A 13350-nucleotide genomic window follows, 5' to 3' on the forward strand; every position below is an offset into this window, starting at 1 on the left:
GGCATGGCCATCTTTCTACCCACAATGTTTGCCAGGAGGATATCTTGTTGATCTGTCCCACGGAGGATCTGTCATGGCAGATCAGATCCACATGAACCCTTTTGTACTCCCTCCTGTGGATATGGAGGCAGTGAGGGTTGTGAAGTAAACCTTACCGCAACACAGCTACAAAGACACCACTGGAGGTGAGAACAGAAACAAGGGATTCAGTTTGGTCTGTTCTTTTTCCTTGTCTATTTTATAAGCTAACACTGGAGGGCGCCATTGTGACAGATTCACTGCAGTCTGCTCACTCTGAGGAAACTGGATGTGTGAAGAAAAATACCAAACTGGGTGGCAGGACAGAGACAGACACACAACATCTGGAAGAGGATGAAAACTGTACATTTCTAAGTGTAAGAATCAAACAGTCAAAATATTTGTAAATATTAAGTTTCTTGTTTGTTTTTCTTTTTTTCTTTTTTATTTTGGAGGGAATGAATGAAATTATTATTTTGTGACAACAAAAGACAACAGGTGCAGTTTGCAAAAAAACAAAACAATCTATCTTGAGCTTTCAATTCATTGGTGAGTGAAAACTACTTGCCACAGATCACTCGCTCACGCTGTTAGAAAATGACTTTCTTTATTTGTCTTCTCATGTTGCCCATCATCACGTGGGCATCCTGTAGCATCATGAAAGCCTGTAGCAGAAGTTCATCCCCACTGCAGAAGGCTTAAGATACTGTAGTTAGCATTTGCTCATTTCCAGTGAATATTACATTTAAATTAGAACAGGGTTGTAATAGAACGATCAACGATTCTTCTTCTCATCTTGATTCCATTTTTTTCAAGCTCTAGCAAAATGATTTTGAAATCATGATTTAACTATACTCCTGATGAATCTGCTGCCTGATCTGTGTGACTTCAAAGTATTTATGAAACATGTCAGAGCTCTGATTAAAGACAGTGTTGTCCAGCTAACTCATGTAATGATGGTGTAGAGAACTGGTCAGTGATTCATGGACATCAAACACACAAGTGCAGTCAGTTAAATGTCCGCTCACCTCACATGTAGCAGTGTTTACATGTAGCCGCTCAATCACACGTGGGACAGACATGAGGGCTTTGATACCATAAGATGCCTCACACCCTCACAGAATAATAAGATCACACAGGTGGTCTGAATTTTTTCCTTCCACACACTGTGTTTGTTGCATCGCTGGTGTGGAGGTTTGTGTCGACCTTACAGTGACGTGATGTAGCAGTGAAGACGTTCAAGTCCAGTGCGCCTTCAGACTCTGAGCATGTGTGTGTTTAACATTGGAGCAGACTGTAAGTTTGTGAACACACACTTAGCTTTGCATCTGTTAGAAAGTGACTCACTGCAATCCTGTGGTTCTCACAGTTGGGGCTGGATTTGGGTTTATTCTTTTTTCAATATGCCCAAAAACTGCAGTCAGCCAAGAGACACAAGATGATTCAAGATCCTGTGTCAGGTCAGAGTTAACACCAAACTATGGTAAACACACACAGAGAGACACACACTCACTCACTCACATAAATCTCCAGCTTGGTCTGCGTTGCAAAGTTGCACCTGTTGTCTCGTTTTTACATTCTTTGTTGAATTCAGAAACTTGAGATGAAGAAAAATGTTAAATAATGGAATTTTAAAAAAGATGATTATTAAAAAAAAGTATAGTAAAACTATATAAATAAATGAGGTGATGATATTTCTGTTTACTTTAGAAGTTATTATACACTGTATGCTGTGATTCTGATCTGGGAAACATTAAAGACATTCATAGCCAGTTTGTCCATTTTGTCTCTTTATTGAATCAGTGAACAGGAGTGAGTAATACATGTTGAAAATTATCCTTTAATTCTTTTAAAGGTGGGGTCAGTCATACTGGAGAAAGACAGGTGAGTGTTGGAGGTCATTCCCAGAACAAACACCGCTTATTGAGTTGTGTGGCTTCAAGCCACTTTCCCATTTAGCATAACTCAATATGTCGTTATTTGACAACCTGAGGATGTGACTCAACATCAACTATGTTTTTAACATATGACTAACCCCACCTTTAAAGGATCAGTGTGTAGGAAATTCAAAATTATGACTTTCAATAAAGATTACATATCATTCTGTGGATATGGAGGCAGTGAGGGTTGTGAAGTAAACCTCACCACAGCACAGCTACAAAGACACCACTGGAGGTGAGAACAGAAACAAGGGATTCAGTTTGGTCTGTTCTTTTTCCTTGTCTATTTTATAAGCTAACACTGGAGGGCGCCATTGTGACAGATTCACTGCAGTCTGCTCACTCTGAGGAAACTGGATGTGTGAAGAAAAATACCAAAGTGGGTGGCAGGACAGAGACAGACACACAACATCTGGAAGAGGATGAAAACTGTACATTTCTACGTGGAAGCTTTTCTCTTCTTTAGCTTGCTTTGTGGGTGTGGAAGTTGTGTTGACCTGACAGTGACGTGATGTAGCAGTGAAGACGTTCATGTGCTGGATGAAATGTTGAGTAAATCTGAAAAGTCCAGACTCTGAGCATGTCTCAGTTTTGTCTCTTTATTTAATTAATAGTCAGTTATATATTTGTTAACATTAATCCCACGTGCATGATACTTCATGAAAAAAAAAAACAAAGATTCTGAATTCAGAGAAAAATTACATATGATACTCAGTTATATAAGGAAAAAACTCAAACTGTCATGTATAGCGTACATGTTGACATGTGAATATTTGTCATCAGAAACTTAAGAGAAACAGAAAAAAAAAACAAGACAAAACATAATATCCTATTATGACAATATCACTATCTTTGAAAATGACATGTAAATGTAAATATCTGCCATCAGAAACTCACAAAAAAAACATAAAAGACTGCATAATATATTTGACAAGAAAAAAAAATTCTTTCACTTTGTTGCCTTGATTAACTGTGTACATCTTTTCAATATAATGGCATTCATCTGTCAGGCAAAGATCAAAAATTCAAACTCAGATTTCTTTTATAACATTTAAAACATGTATTTTGCTAATGTGTGAAAGAGTATTTCAAAATTGATGAGGTCAACATGAACATGCATTAAAAGCAGATTATTTCAATAAAACAATGATCTCTGTGGGTAACGTGGTAAAACTTCTATGAGTACATCTTCAACCGTATGTACAACATGTTATTATTATTTGTGATCTCTTCAATTTCACATAAAAGTAAGATCAAACTTTCTGCAAAAAATGGAAATACAACAAAACAAGGAAGTTTTTAGGTCTGACATCATACAGTATTAAATGACTTTTTGAGACTCTCCCTTGCCTGCTTATGTGTGATAGATATAGATAGAATCCTACGTGCATGATACGTCATTGAAACAAAACCAAAGAGATTCTAAAGTCTGAGTTAAGAAATTTAGGATAAGAAAAACAACTCTACATAACCTACATGCTGACATTTAGACTGAATGATTGTTAATAAAAATATTTTGCATCAGATACAGAAACAAAAACAGATTCTAAATTCAGAGTTAATAATCACATTTTATCAGCTTTTTTGTTAAACTTTCTGTCCTGTTATGACATTACTGCAGGAAGAATGAGTCATCAGATATTTAAGAGAAACAAAAACAAACATATATCTTACTTAATCAAAAGAAAAAAACAACTTCTTATTATGACAGTCTCACATAAACCATGTGTGATCTTTAAACAGGAAATGTAAATATTTGACATCACATACTCAACAAAAAACATCAAGAAAAAACATATTTGCATATCATATTTGATAAAAGACTTTGATGTCTTGATTAAGTGTGTATATCTTTTCAGAAGCAATATAATGGCACTCATCTGTCAGACAAACATCACAACCTCAAACTCAGATTTAATCTAACTAAAACAAGTAAATGACTGTTTCAAAATGTTAATAAGGTCAACATTAATATGCAGTAAAAGCAGATTATTTTGGTAAAAACACGTTCCATGTAATCTCTGAGGCAAACACTATTTGCAGAGATTTTCTCTCATGTACATGATGCAGACCGTCATGTTAAAATGTCTCTCAACAAATGAGTACTGACAGCTTCAACCTTGTCATCTTATGTATGATATTTTACTGTTTGTGATTCTCTTCTATTTCATACAAAACAACACAGATCAAAATATCCATGAAAGGATGTGTACCTCTGTACACTCAAGGCAAGTGAGGGGAGAGTTTTAGCTTCACTTCATGTTGAATGACTTTTTGAGACTCTCCCTTGCCTGCTGGTGTGTGATAGATTTCCAAGTGTCAGGAATATCAGCAGGCTGTGCGTTATATTCTTTGGCAAACTCTTTGTTGAACGTTGCCAGTACATATTTCCAGTAGTCTGATGCCTGAAGGCTCACATCTGGAGGAATGTGCCAGTCTTTGAAGATTGTTCTGTAATCTTTATAAGGGTGCCATTCACCATTTGTGGCACTGCAGCAAAAACGTGCGTCACTGCACATTGAGGAGCTGCATATGTCAACGACAAGTTTGTCTGTACTATCCCACATAACTCTACCCAGACCTTTTGGTCGATGTAGTGAAGTGAAGTGCTCTTTATGTTGCTGTCCTCCTGCGTCACAAGACGATTTGCAGAATGGACACTGTTGACCACATCCAATCAGTTTGGTGAAAAGCTCGTTCTGAGGCTTCACAGGAAGAGTTGTTAGTTTCATTTGGATGTTTGTTTCTTTAAACCTCTCTCTGACAGTTTGTTCCATGTCCTTCACACACTTAGTGAGCCATTTGGCAAACTGTTCCAGGTCAGCATTGTTCAGGATCATGAAAGCACCAAGAGCATCCTGGGAAATGACCAGTTTGTCACCAAGTTCCTGACAGATATGTTCAACAAATGTCTTCAAGTTGCCTGTTTTCGTTATTTTGGCTTTGTTGATAGCATCATTTATGCTGTTGATGCTTGATTTGAGATGTTTATCCTCACATTTAAATGTTGTCTTTTTTGAGAAGTGTTCCAGTATTTTGTTGAGGATCCATTTCTTTACATAATCCTCATATGAGTTAATATAGCTCAAATACTCTTTAAAGTCATTCTTTGAGAGCAAATCCAGTAAAAGTGAATACTGGAAGGAAATTCGTGTGCTAAACTCAAAGCGTGTCTGCATTTCACCAATGATGTCAGGACCTAAGGAACGGTTGACAAAGTCTTTGACTGCAGGCTTCAAGCAGCGCTTTGTGAATTCATCTGCCTTCTTCTGGCACTGGTCTTGGCCATGGAACACATCTTTAAAATCAGCACAATACTTATCTTTGTTTTGATTCAGACATCTGTAGGGATCATTCAGATGTATGAAATCTTCGTGCATTTTCTGGAACTGTCTGGCTGCATCTCCACAGATGTGCTGTTTTAGAGAAACTTCAAACTCAGTCTCTATCTTAACATTCTGACTGTTTTGTAGCTTGTTGTCAATCATGTGTAGGATCTCCTGGATGTAAGTGTCATGGTAATTGTTTTTTCTTTGCATTTTTTCAGTCACAAACTCTGTGCAAGCATTTATGATGCTGTCAGCTAGTTTTTGTGAAGCCATTACATGATCTTCAATGTTCAAGATCTTGCTAACTTTGTGTTTGGCCCATTTGTAAAATCCTTCAGCTGTACATTTGAAAGGCTCCTTTCCACAATCTTGCAACTTTTTTTGACTTAATAACTGACAATAATGACTCCCCTTATGTCTTAGATTTTCTCTCAGGTGGTAGGTCACACTTGTGATGACATCTGAGGGTTTTTGTTTTGGACAAGACAGTTCGTTCAGGGTTTTATTCCACATCTTATTGAATTCTTCATCTAGCTCTTCGTCTGTCATCTCAAATTTTTTTTTCCGACATTCATCAATCAATCGGTGCACTCTCCACTCTAATTGTTTTGTGTGGTTCTCTTTGATTTGATCAATTTCTGTCATTCCCTGTCTGATGTCAGCTGCTGCTTTGAGCTGATTTAGTACAGAGCGCTCCACTTCTCGTCGAAGGTTTTTTGCGCTGTTTGCAAATTCCTCTTTGTATCTTTCAACAAGATAGACATGACCCTCTGTTTGCTTGAAGTACTGTTCCAGATTTTCAAGAAGCTTTGTCTCCAATTTAGACAGCACTGTGCACGCTTCACTTTTCAACTTAGTGAGAAACTCTTCCATGTCAGATATCTCAGATTTCACAGCAACAGTGCCAAAGTTGGAAATTCTTGTTTCTGCATTTATAACCCATGTGTACATTTCTTTTTTGAATTCCCATTCCCATTTGTTGAATTCTGTGCACAGCCTCATATATGCATCAGCCACGAGGCTGTTTCTGAAGCTGAAGATGAAGTTTTCATGCTTGACTGCAGTCCACAGGCTTGTGATCCACTCTGTAAACTCAAACATGTTATTTGAAGATGATTCACAACTTCCCAAAATGTGGATGATGTTTTTCTTGAGCTCATAAACAGCCTCACTGTACCCTGCATTGACTGGTGCCATTGGTGGGTTTCCATTCCAGAGTCCAGGTATGTACCAGTTCCCAGTGTCTGGACTGTAGTCCATCACATCAGTGAAACTCTTGTTCTCCTCTTTCTTTTCCATTTTGGCTGCTGCTTGGGTCATCTCATTTAACTGTTGCAAGAGCAGTTTCCTGTCTCGTAAGTTCTTCTCATGTGCTGAAACATCTGACACATTCTGGTGGACAAACTGACATTTGGGCTTTTTGCCAACCTCTTTCATCCTGAGAAAGGCATGCACAACTATTTGTAGGATATCCTTCATTTCTGTTGAATTCTCCATTGCAATATTGATAATAGTGATATCACTCAACCCCACAACAAGTGTTGCAAGCTCATTGTCGTGCTCATGGCTATTGTCTAGTTGTGCAAGCTCTGGTGACTTTAAGCCCTCAGTGTCAATGATCATCATGAAGTCACAGTTGAGAACTTTTTTAACATCTTCATTGATTCTGATGAGCAACATAAAGGCACCTCGAGTGCATCGACCACTGCTGACTGCAAACTGCACTCCAAACATGGTGTTGAGGAGAGTGGACTTTCCTGTGCTCTGAACTCCAAGAACTGTGACTACCAATATCTTGCTCTTAGGAGACACCATGTCATTGAGCTGAGAGAGAACATCACTCACCCATCTGAGAGGTATGTTGGATGCATCTCCATCTACAAGCTCAAGGGGAAATCCATCAAGCAACAATTGTGCACATAGTTTGGGCAGATGCTGTAATTGTTGACGTGATGGGTCTGTTTCTGGAAGAGAAACTGATGCTTCATAGATCTGACCCATTTCACGGAAGAAGTGTTCAGTCCCTAGTGAGCTGTTGGAAAGTTTTCTGTCGATGTCTTTGATCTCCTCTTTGTTCTTAGAGTTGTATTTCTTTTTGTACTGCTCCCTGAGGACAGACAGTTTTTCTCGAGAGAGGTTATCAAGGTTCATACGCATCCATTTCAGGAAATAGCACCTCTCTATCCCTGGATTTGATATTGCTTTGATGAAACATGTCATTGCCTTTGACATGTCATAAGAGTTCTGTGTTTCCCGAAGTTTTGTTTTCTCCTTCTGAAGATCACTTTTGTACATTTCTATGTTTTTAGACCCAACGTTTCGAAGCCGAAATTCTTCCTTCTCTAAGCAAGTCAGGTCCTTCCATATTTGGCCTTGCAAGGGTAACTCATCTTCTTTGTATTTTAGAATGTCTTTAATTTCTGCCGTGATGGCATCTGCATTTTCCTTGGCAGTCTGGCAATCCTCAGAGTCTTCATCAACCAAGATTCCCAGTTCATGGGCAATGCTAGCCATCTGCTCAATTCCTGTCTTCGTCTTCGAGTTTTCAACTACATCCCTGACTGTGTTCCGCATTTTTTTGACAAAGTCTGCATCATTCATTTGTTTAGTCTTCACAAGGATGTTGCTGTTTGTCAATCCCAACTGGTTTGCCACCTTTTTTAGAGCGTCTATACTGGAGCGATTGCTTTGATGGTTACCCACCAAGAAGATCTGTGCCTTGTGGTTTTGGTTAGTGAGCAGTTCACACTGAGAGTCCAAATTGTCAAAGAAGACAAAAACTGCTGCAGATGTTAGACACAAAAAAGAAAATTGTGTCTCAAATGAAGCAATGTCCCCACGAAGGTTAGCTACAGCCACTGGCTCACTGAAAACATCCATGTTTTTATTCCCACAAGGAAGGTACCAAGTAATTTCAGCCAATCCATTGGATATTTTCTTTGGACTGTCACCACACTCCATGTTACGGTGAATGAAGGTGTCATGGTACTGCTGAGAATTGCTCAGAAGCTTATTCAGTATCTCTGACTTGGACAAGGAGCAGTCACCCAGTCTAACAAAAGATATCATTGGAAGTTTAGAGACAACAATTCTGTCTTCAATAAAGCCCTTGGATTCTGAAAGTGACTGAGGTCTGTACTTTTTAACAATGTCTCTCAAGGCCCAAAGCATAAGTGTGCATTGCTTTGTGTCACAATTAGGAAGCAGCAGAGGCACAGAAAACTGACACATAGACATTTTGAGTGCCATTTCCTGCTGTACAAATCCATCAGAACACAAAAAGAGAGCAGTGATTATGTCAAGAGGGTTCAGCATGTCACCTGAATGTAGACTGTCAAACAGATTATCAAAATCTAACTCTGTCTTTTCAGATGTAGCATCACAGGTTGATTCATTCACAGATGTACATTTTACATTTCTAGCTGTCACATTAACCATCATCAGTTTCTTAAGAAAATAAAATGGAAGATCTGAATTACTCTTGGCAGGTTCATCACTCATGGTCTTCTCATCAATCTGAAGTATTCTGCTCAGTGATAGCTTGTCTTTGTAGTGCTGCTGCAAGCCCAGATCCTCCAATAAACTCTCCAGTTGTGTGCCTGTGGATATGAAGATATGGATTTGAGCCAATCAAATGTGTCTAATAAAACATGGATCCAAAGTTAATTGACACACAAATGAATTCATGCATGTATGCTGAAATATCTGGAAATGTTGCATAATGCACAATTTTTCAACATGCATTAGCATTCACGCTGAACTTTTTTTTTGATCTTGCGGTCACAATATAATAATAACTGGTGTGCACAAGATATTAACCTATGTCTTGTTTGACTTTTGTGGGCTCCATAGAAGATATAATATATATATGTGTGTGTTTGTGTGTAAATTACACAAACAGAACATTTTTTTTATCAATGTTTTGTTTCACATCAGCAGGAATCTGAAAATAGCATACTGGTCAATCATTTGGGTGAGATACTTATACTCCCTATTAGGACAACAAACATTTTACAATAATAAAATGAGAAAAATGTACCCTATGTATAACAAAATATAGAACAATATTCAAATGATACTGTTCTTAGTATAACACACTGCATATATTACTTTAGGTCACATTGTGACGAGGGGTGACAGCATTTAAAAATGTAAAAAAAAATGTTTTTTTTTATTACTATCATTTTTTAGAACTGCCTTGGCCTTTTACTCACTTGTTTTTGCAGATGTTTGGAGAGGCCCAGTCAAGTTTTCCACCGTTGGAACATGACAGACTGTTGTCTTCAAAGGAGGGCAGGGCACTGTGGAAATAACAATAATAATGTTGATAGGAATAATGATTTTACTTTAAGCTACTTACAGACTGCACATCATTTATTGCCTTTCTGATGAATAACAGATTCCATAAAGCTGATCTTTACCGCTTGGTGTTGGAGTGTCCTCTAAATCCTCACGGTGAAGTTCCACTTCTTCACCAGTTCCCTTAATGAATGACAAAAATATTGTGTAATGAATCAACTCATAATGCCATATATATTATCTTATATGACATCATTTACATTTTATTTTATGTAACTTTTAGAGTGAAGCTCCAGTTTACCTCCTCCATTGTGGATGCAGTCTCAGACATCCCACTCTTGGTCCAGATTATTCAAACAACTTCTCACTGAAAGTCATAAGGGAAGAGTTATTTTTACAGTATTAAATATCCCACAACGTTTAAAATAGCATGAAGCCATTATTAACCATTATTTTCCTAATCACATCAATAAGTTACTAATCAGTCTTTAATCTTGAATAGAGTTGAATATGTATGACTTTGGCAACTCCTACTTTAACTAAAGGCATATAAACAGACCCATCCTGCATCCCATGACTGATTCTTGCAAATATAAAACACCCACATCCTGCAAAAACACCAAACATGAGTATGAATCACAAATACGAAAATGCTAAAGCCGTTTTGTTGTGTGCAGACATTGTTTATGGTTTTGTAGGAAGATTCTACATTACAGTTGTAATGTGAGAGTAGGCAGATTAACAATTTAAGATTAATAACATTTCTTTGTTCTGACTCCTATAAGACTGAACTGACCAATCAGAAAGTGGACTGAGGCAAATAGGATGGAACCAGAGAAGTAGATTCAGCAGAATATTGTTACTGTTTCAAAGATGCAGATATAAAGATTTAAAAACATGAATAATAACTATGTAACAAACATATGTCAATAGTTAACTGTGTAACCATTGTAAATATGTTTTAGTAAATGAATTTAAATATAAATATACTCTATACTATATTCACTTCTAAGCCTTACATTTCCTCTCAGATATATGAGTTACCTCTACTTTTTAACTTTACACAGTTACCCCACCAAACAGCACCTCTCAGCTGTCAGACAGCGTTTCTAACTCAGGGAACAAAGATACGAGGGGTAAAACAGAGTGTGACTCATATTTCAGCTAAAACGCTACACTTACAACTTACAACCTTGGAACAATGTGTAAAGTGTAAATAGAAACATAAAGTGATGATATGAAAAACACTGAAACCCAATATTTAATTGCAAATTGCATAAACACAACATGTCACATGTTGAAAGTGATACATTTTTTTGAAAATAATATACCCATCTTGAATTTGATGCCAGCAACATGTTTCAAAAAAGGTAGAGAGAGGGAGAGCAGCAACAAAAGACTGAAAAAGTTTTGAATTGCTAAAATAAAACTCCTGAGGGAACATCTCACAATGAAAAAGGTGAACTGACACATGTTAGTAACATGAGGTATAAAAAGAACATTCCAGAGCGGCTGACTGGGGATTCACACCGGGGACGTAAGTGCTGCGGTTTAGCTCCGTTATCAATCCCCTAGTGATGTGTCGGTCGAGAACGAGCCGGTTCAAAGAGCCGGTTCAAAGAGCCGGTTCAAAGAGCCGGCTCTTTTAAGTGAATGATGGGAGCCGGCTCCCGTCCGCCCGCGAGCCGTTCTTTTTTATTTATTTATTTATTTTTAACTTTTCTCTTTAGGAAAAGTACCTGCAGGCACTGCGGGCATTGGCTACGGGTGTCACGTGCATGCTGTGCAACCAATCATGTGAGGATTGACAAGGAGCATACCACCACGCAGGGAGGGGCGGGGGTAGCAGCACTGAGAGGTGACAAGAGACAAGAGGAGGGAGACACGCTGAAGGAGAGAGAGGAGTGTGGTGCAAAAATATATTATTTTACACTATACCAAAAACATTCTGGTTTTATTTGTCTAGATGTCAGTGGTGGGCATTAACAAAACATATTTACTTTTTCAGTACTTTGTGTGTGTGTGTGTGTGTGTGTGTGTGTGTGTTTATATAAATATAAAAATAAAAATAAATGTCAATAGCTGTCCTATTTTTACATTTCTATGCTTAGGTTTTTATAGGCATTTCTATCTGCTTTGTGTAGCAGAGTGGTTCTTCAAGCAAGTTAGTGCATTCATTGGGTGGTTTCAGGGAGTTACAAGGGATTTTACAACTGTAAATGCAGTTGGCTACAGCAAATTATTGAAATTCAAGTGATATATATGCGTTCAAATACAAATCACAAGTAAAAACAGCGCTAAATTTGCCTGGATTATAAATGGTAAAATGAAGAGCCATTTGGGAGCCGAAAGAGCCGGCTCTTCTTGGTGAGCTGAGCCAAATGATCCGGCTCACTAAAAAGAGCCGGAATTCCCATCACTACGATCCCCACTGGGCACCTTTGATCGATTGACTGCTGACCTCGTGCCACCTGTCATGACGCAACGTTGATGTGAAGATGTGATAGGCTACATGAACTGCGTATTGTGTTTTATTTTGAAAGGGGGCGGAAGTGTATTACGTTGATTCTGTGTCGGATTTCCTGTCTGGTGCGCAGTGCTCTGTTGAGTTTACGCGGTTTAGCAGCGGCTCGCGTCAAAAATAGAAAAGCTACGGAATGACAGCGCTGCAGCGCGGAGAGTTGCTTCTGGGACGTCCCGCGGCGCGCCCGGTGTGAATGGTTTCATTGATCAGATTGGCTGCGATCAGCTCCGGTAACCGGTGCAGCCGTACCGCGGCGCTTACGTCCCGGTGTCTTGTGTGAAGTAAAGATGAGGAGGGGTTCACCGCTCTGTGAAAGACTGGGCTGACAAATAATGCAACAAGTGCAAAGACTCTGCATTTCTCTAAAAACATCAAATTTCTCAGTTTCTACATTTGATGTTGATCTTTTCCCTATTTTAAATTAAATTACAATGTTTTGACATCGTCTTGTTTCTATTCACACACAGTGTGCCACCTTTTTTAAAAACGGAGTTGTAGCAGGATCTATAACTGTCCAGAATGCATAACTACTGTACTTCACAATAATATCTGCTCTGCAGTACTGAACTGTACAGCCTTCCATCATCGTTTTAGAGCAGCCAAAAAAAAAAAAAATGCACATAAAGCAGTAAAACTGCAGTGATAAAAAGTTTTGTTTTGTATCTCATGGATCATTCATTGATCTAGCCCGGTGAATGAATAATAATAGTTTGATTAATAGTTTATAATTTATATATGATTACATGTCATATTATATTAATAATTGTTCTTGTTATATTAATAACACTGACAGAACAAAAGCATAAAGAAACTGACCTTTATAGAAGAGGTATGTTCATTATTTTATCCAGGAGATTTTCTTTTCAGCTCTGCCGTATTCATCATCAATTATTTGACCTGTAGATGAAGCACTGTCCTTCCCCGCATATGCCAATGCAGCCCTGCAGTGCAGACCCCTCCTTTTATTCTGCTGGGTGAAGTCACTTTCACTTTTGGTTTGCATAAACGGTTTGATGATCACGTGGTTTCTGAGAACCAAAAATTCGTTTTCCAGTAAATTGTGTGATAACAGTGACCTCAGATGACCGAGTGCACAATGGTATTCATATGGACATGATGCACTGATCTATAAGCTCCTACCCCCCTGACATTGCTACATTCAATGAAGTTTCCTGCAATAATTTGATATACTACTGTCCTTTTGATTCCTAAAGATTTCATATTAATTATGTCGTTATCC

The 13350-nt window shown here is 38.2% G+C and overlaps 1 protein-coding gene across 1 annotated transcript; it reads right to left on the reverse strand.

Moving 5' to 3' along the window:
• Positions 1–1183: 1183 nt before the first annotated feature.
• LOC104932933 (up-regulator of cell proliferation) lies at positions 1184–13080 on the reverse strand. Its single transcript, XM_027287996.1, has 5 exons — positions 12927–13080; positions 9888–9953; positions 9709–9769; positions 9502–9588; positions 1184–8886 (listed from the first exon to the last, which is right to left on the reverse strand). Exons 2-5 carry the CDS (start codon positions 9915–9917, stop codon positions 4211–4213), a joined length of 4854 nt encoding a protein of 1617 aa, XP_027143797.1. The 5' UTR covers positions 9918–9953; positions 12927–13080; the 3' UTR covers positions 1184–4210.
• Positions 13081–13350: the final 270 nt, after the last annotated feature.

The sequence above is a fragment of the Larimichthys crocea genome, chromosome XIV, assembly GCF_000972845.2.
Source record: "Larimichthys crocea isolate SSNF chromosome XIV, L_crocea_2.0, whole genome shotgun sequence".
Lineage (NCBI taxonomy): Eukaryota > Metazoa > Chordata > Actinopteri > Sciaenidae > Larimichthys > Larimichthys crocea.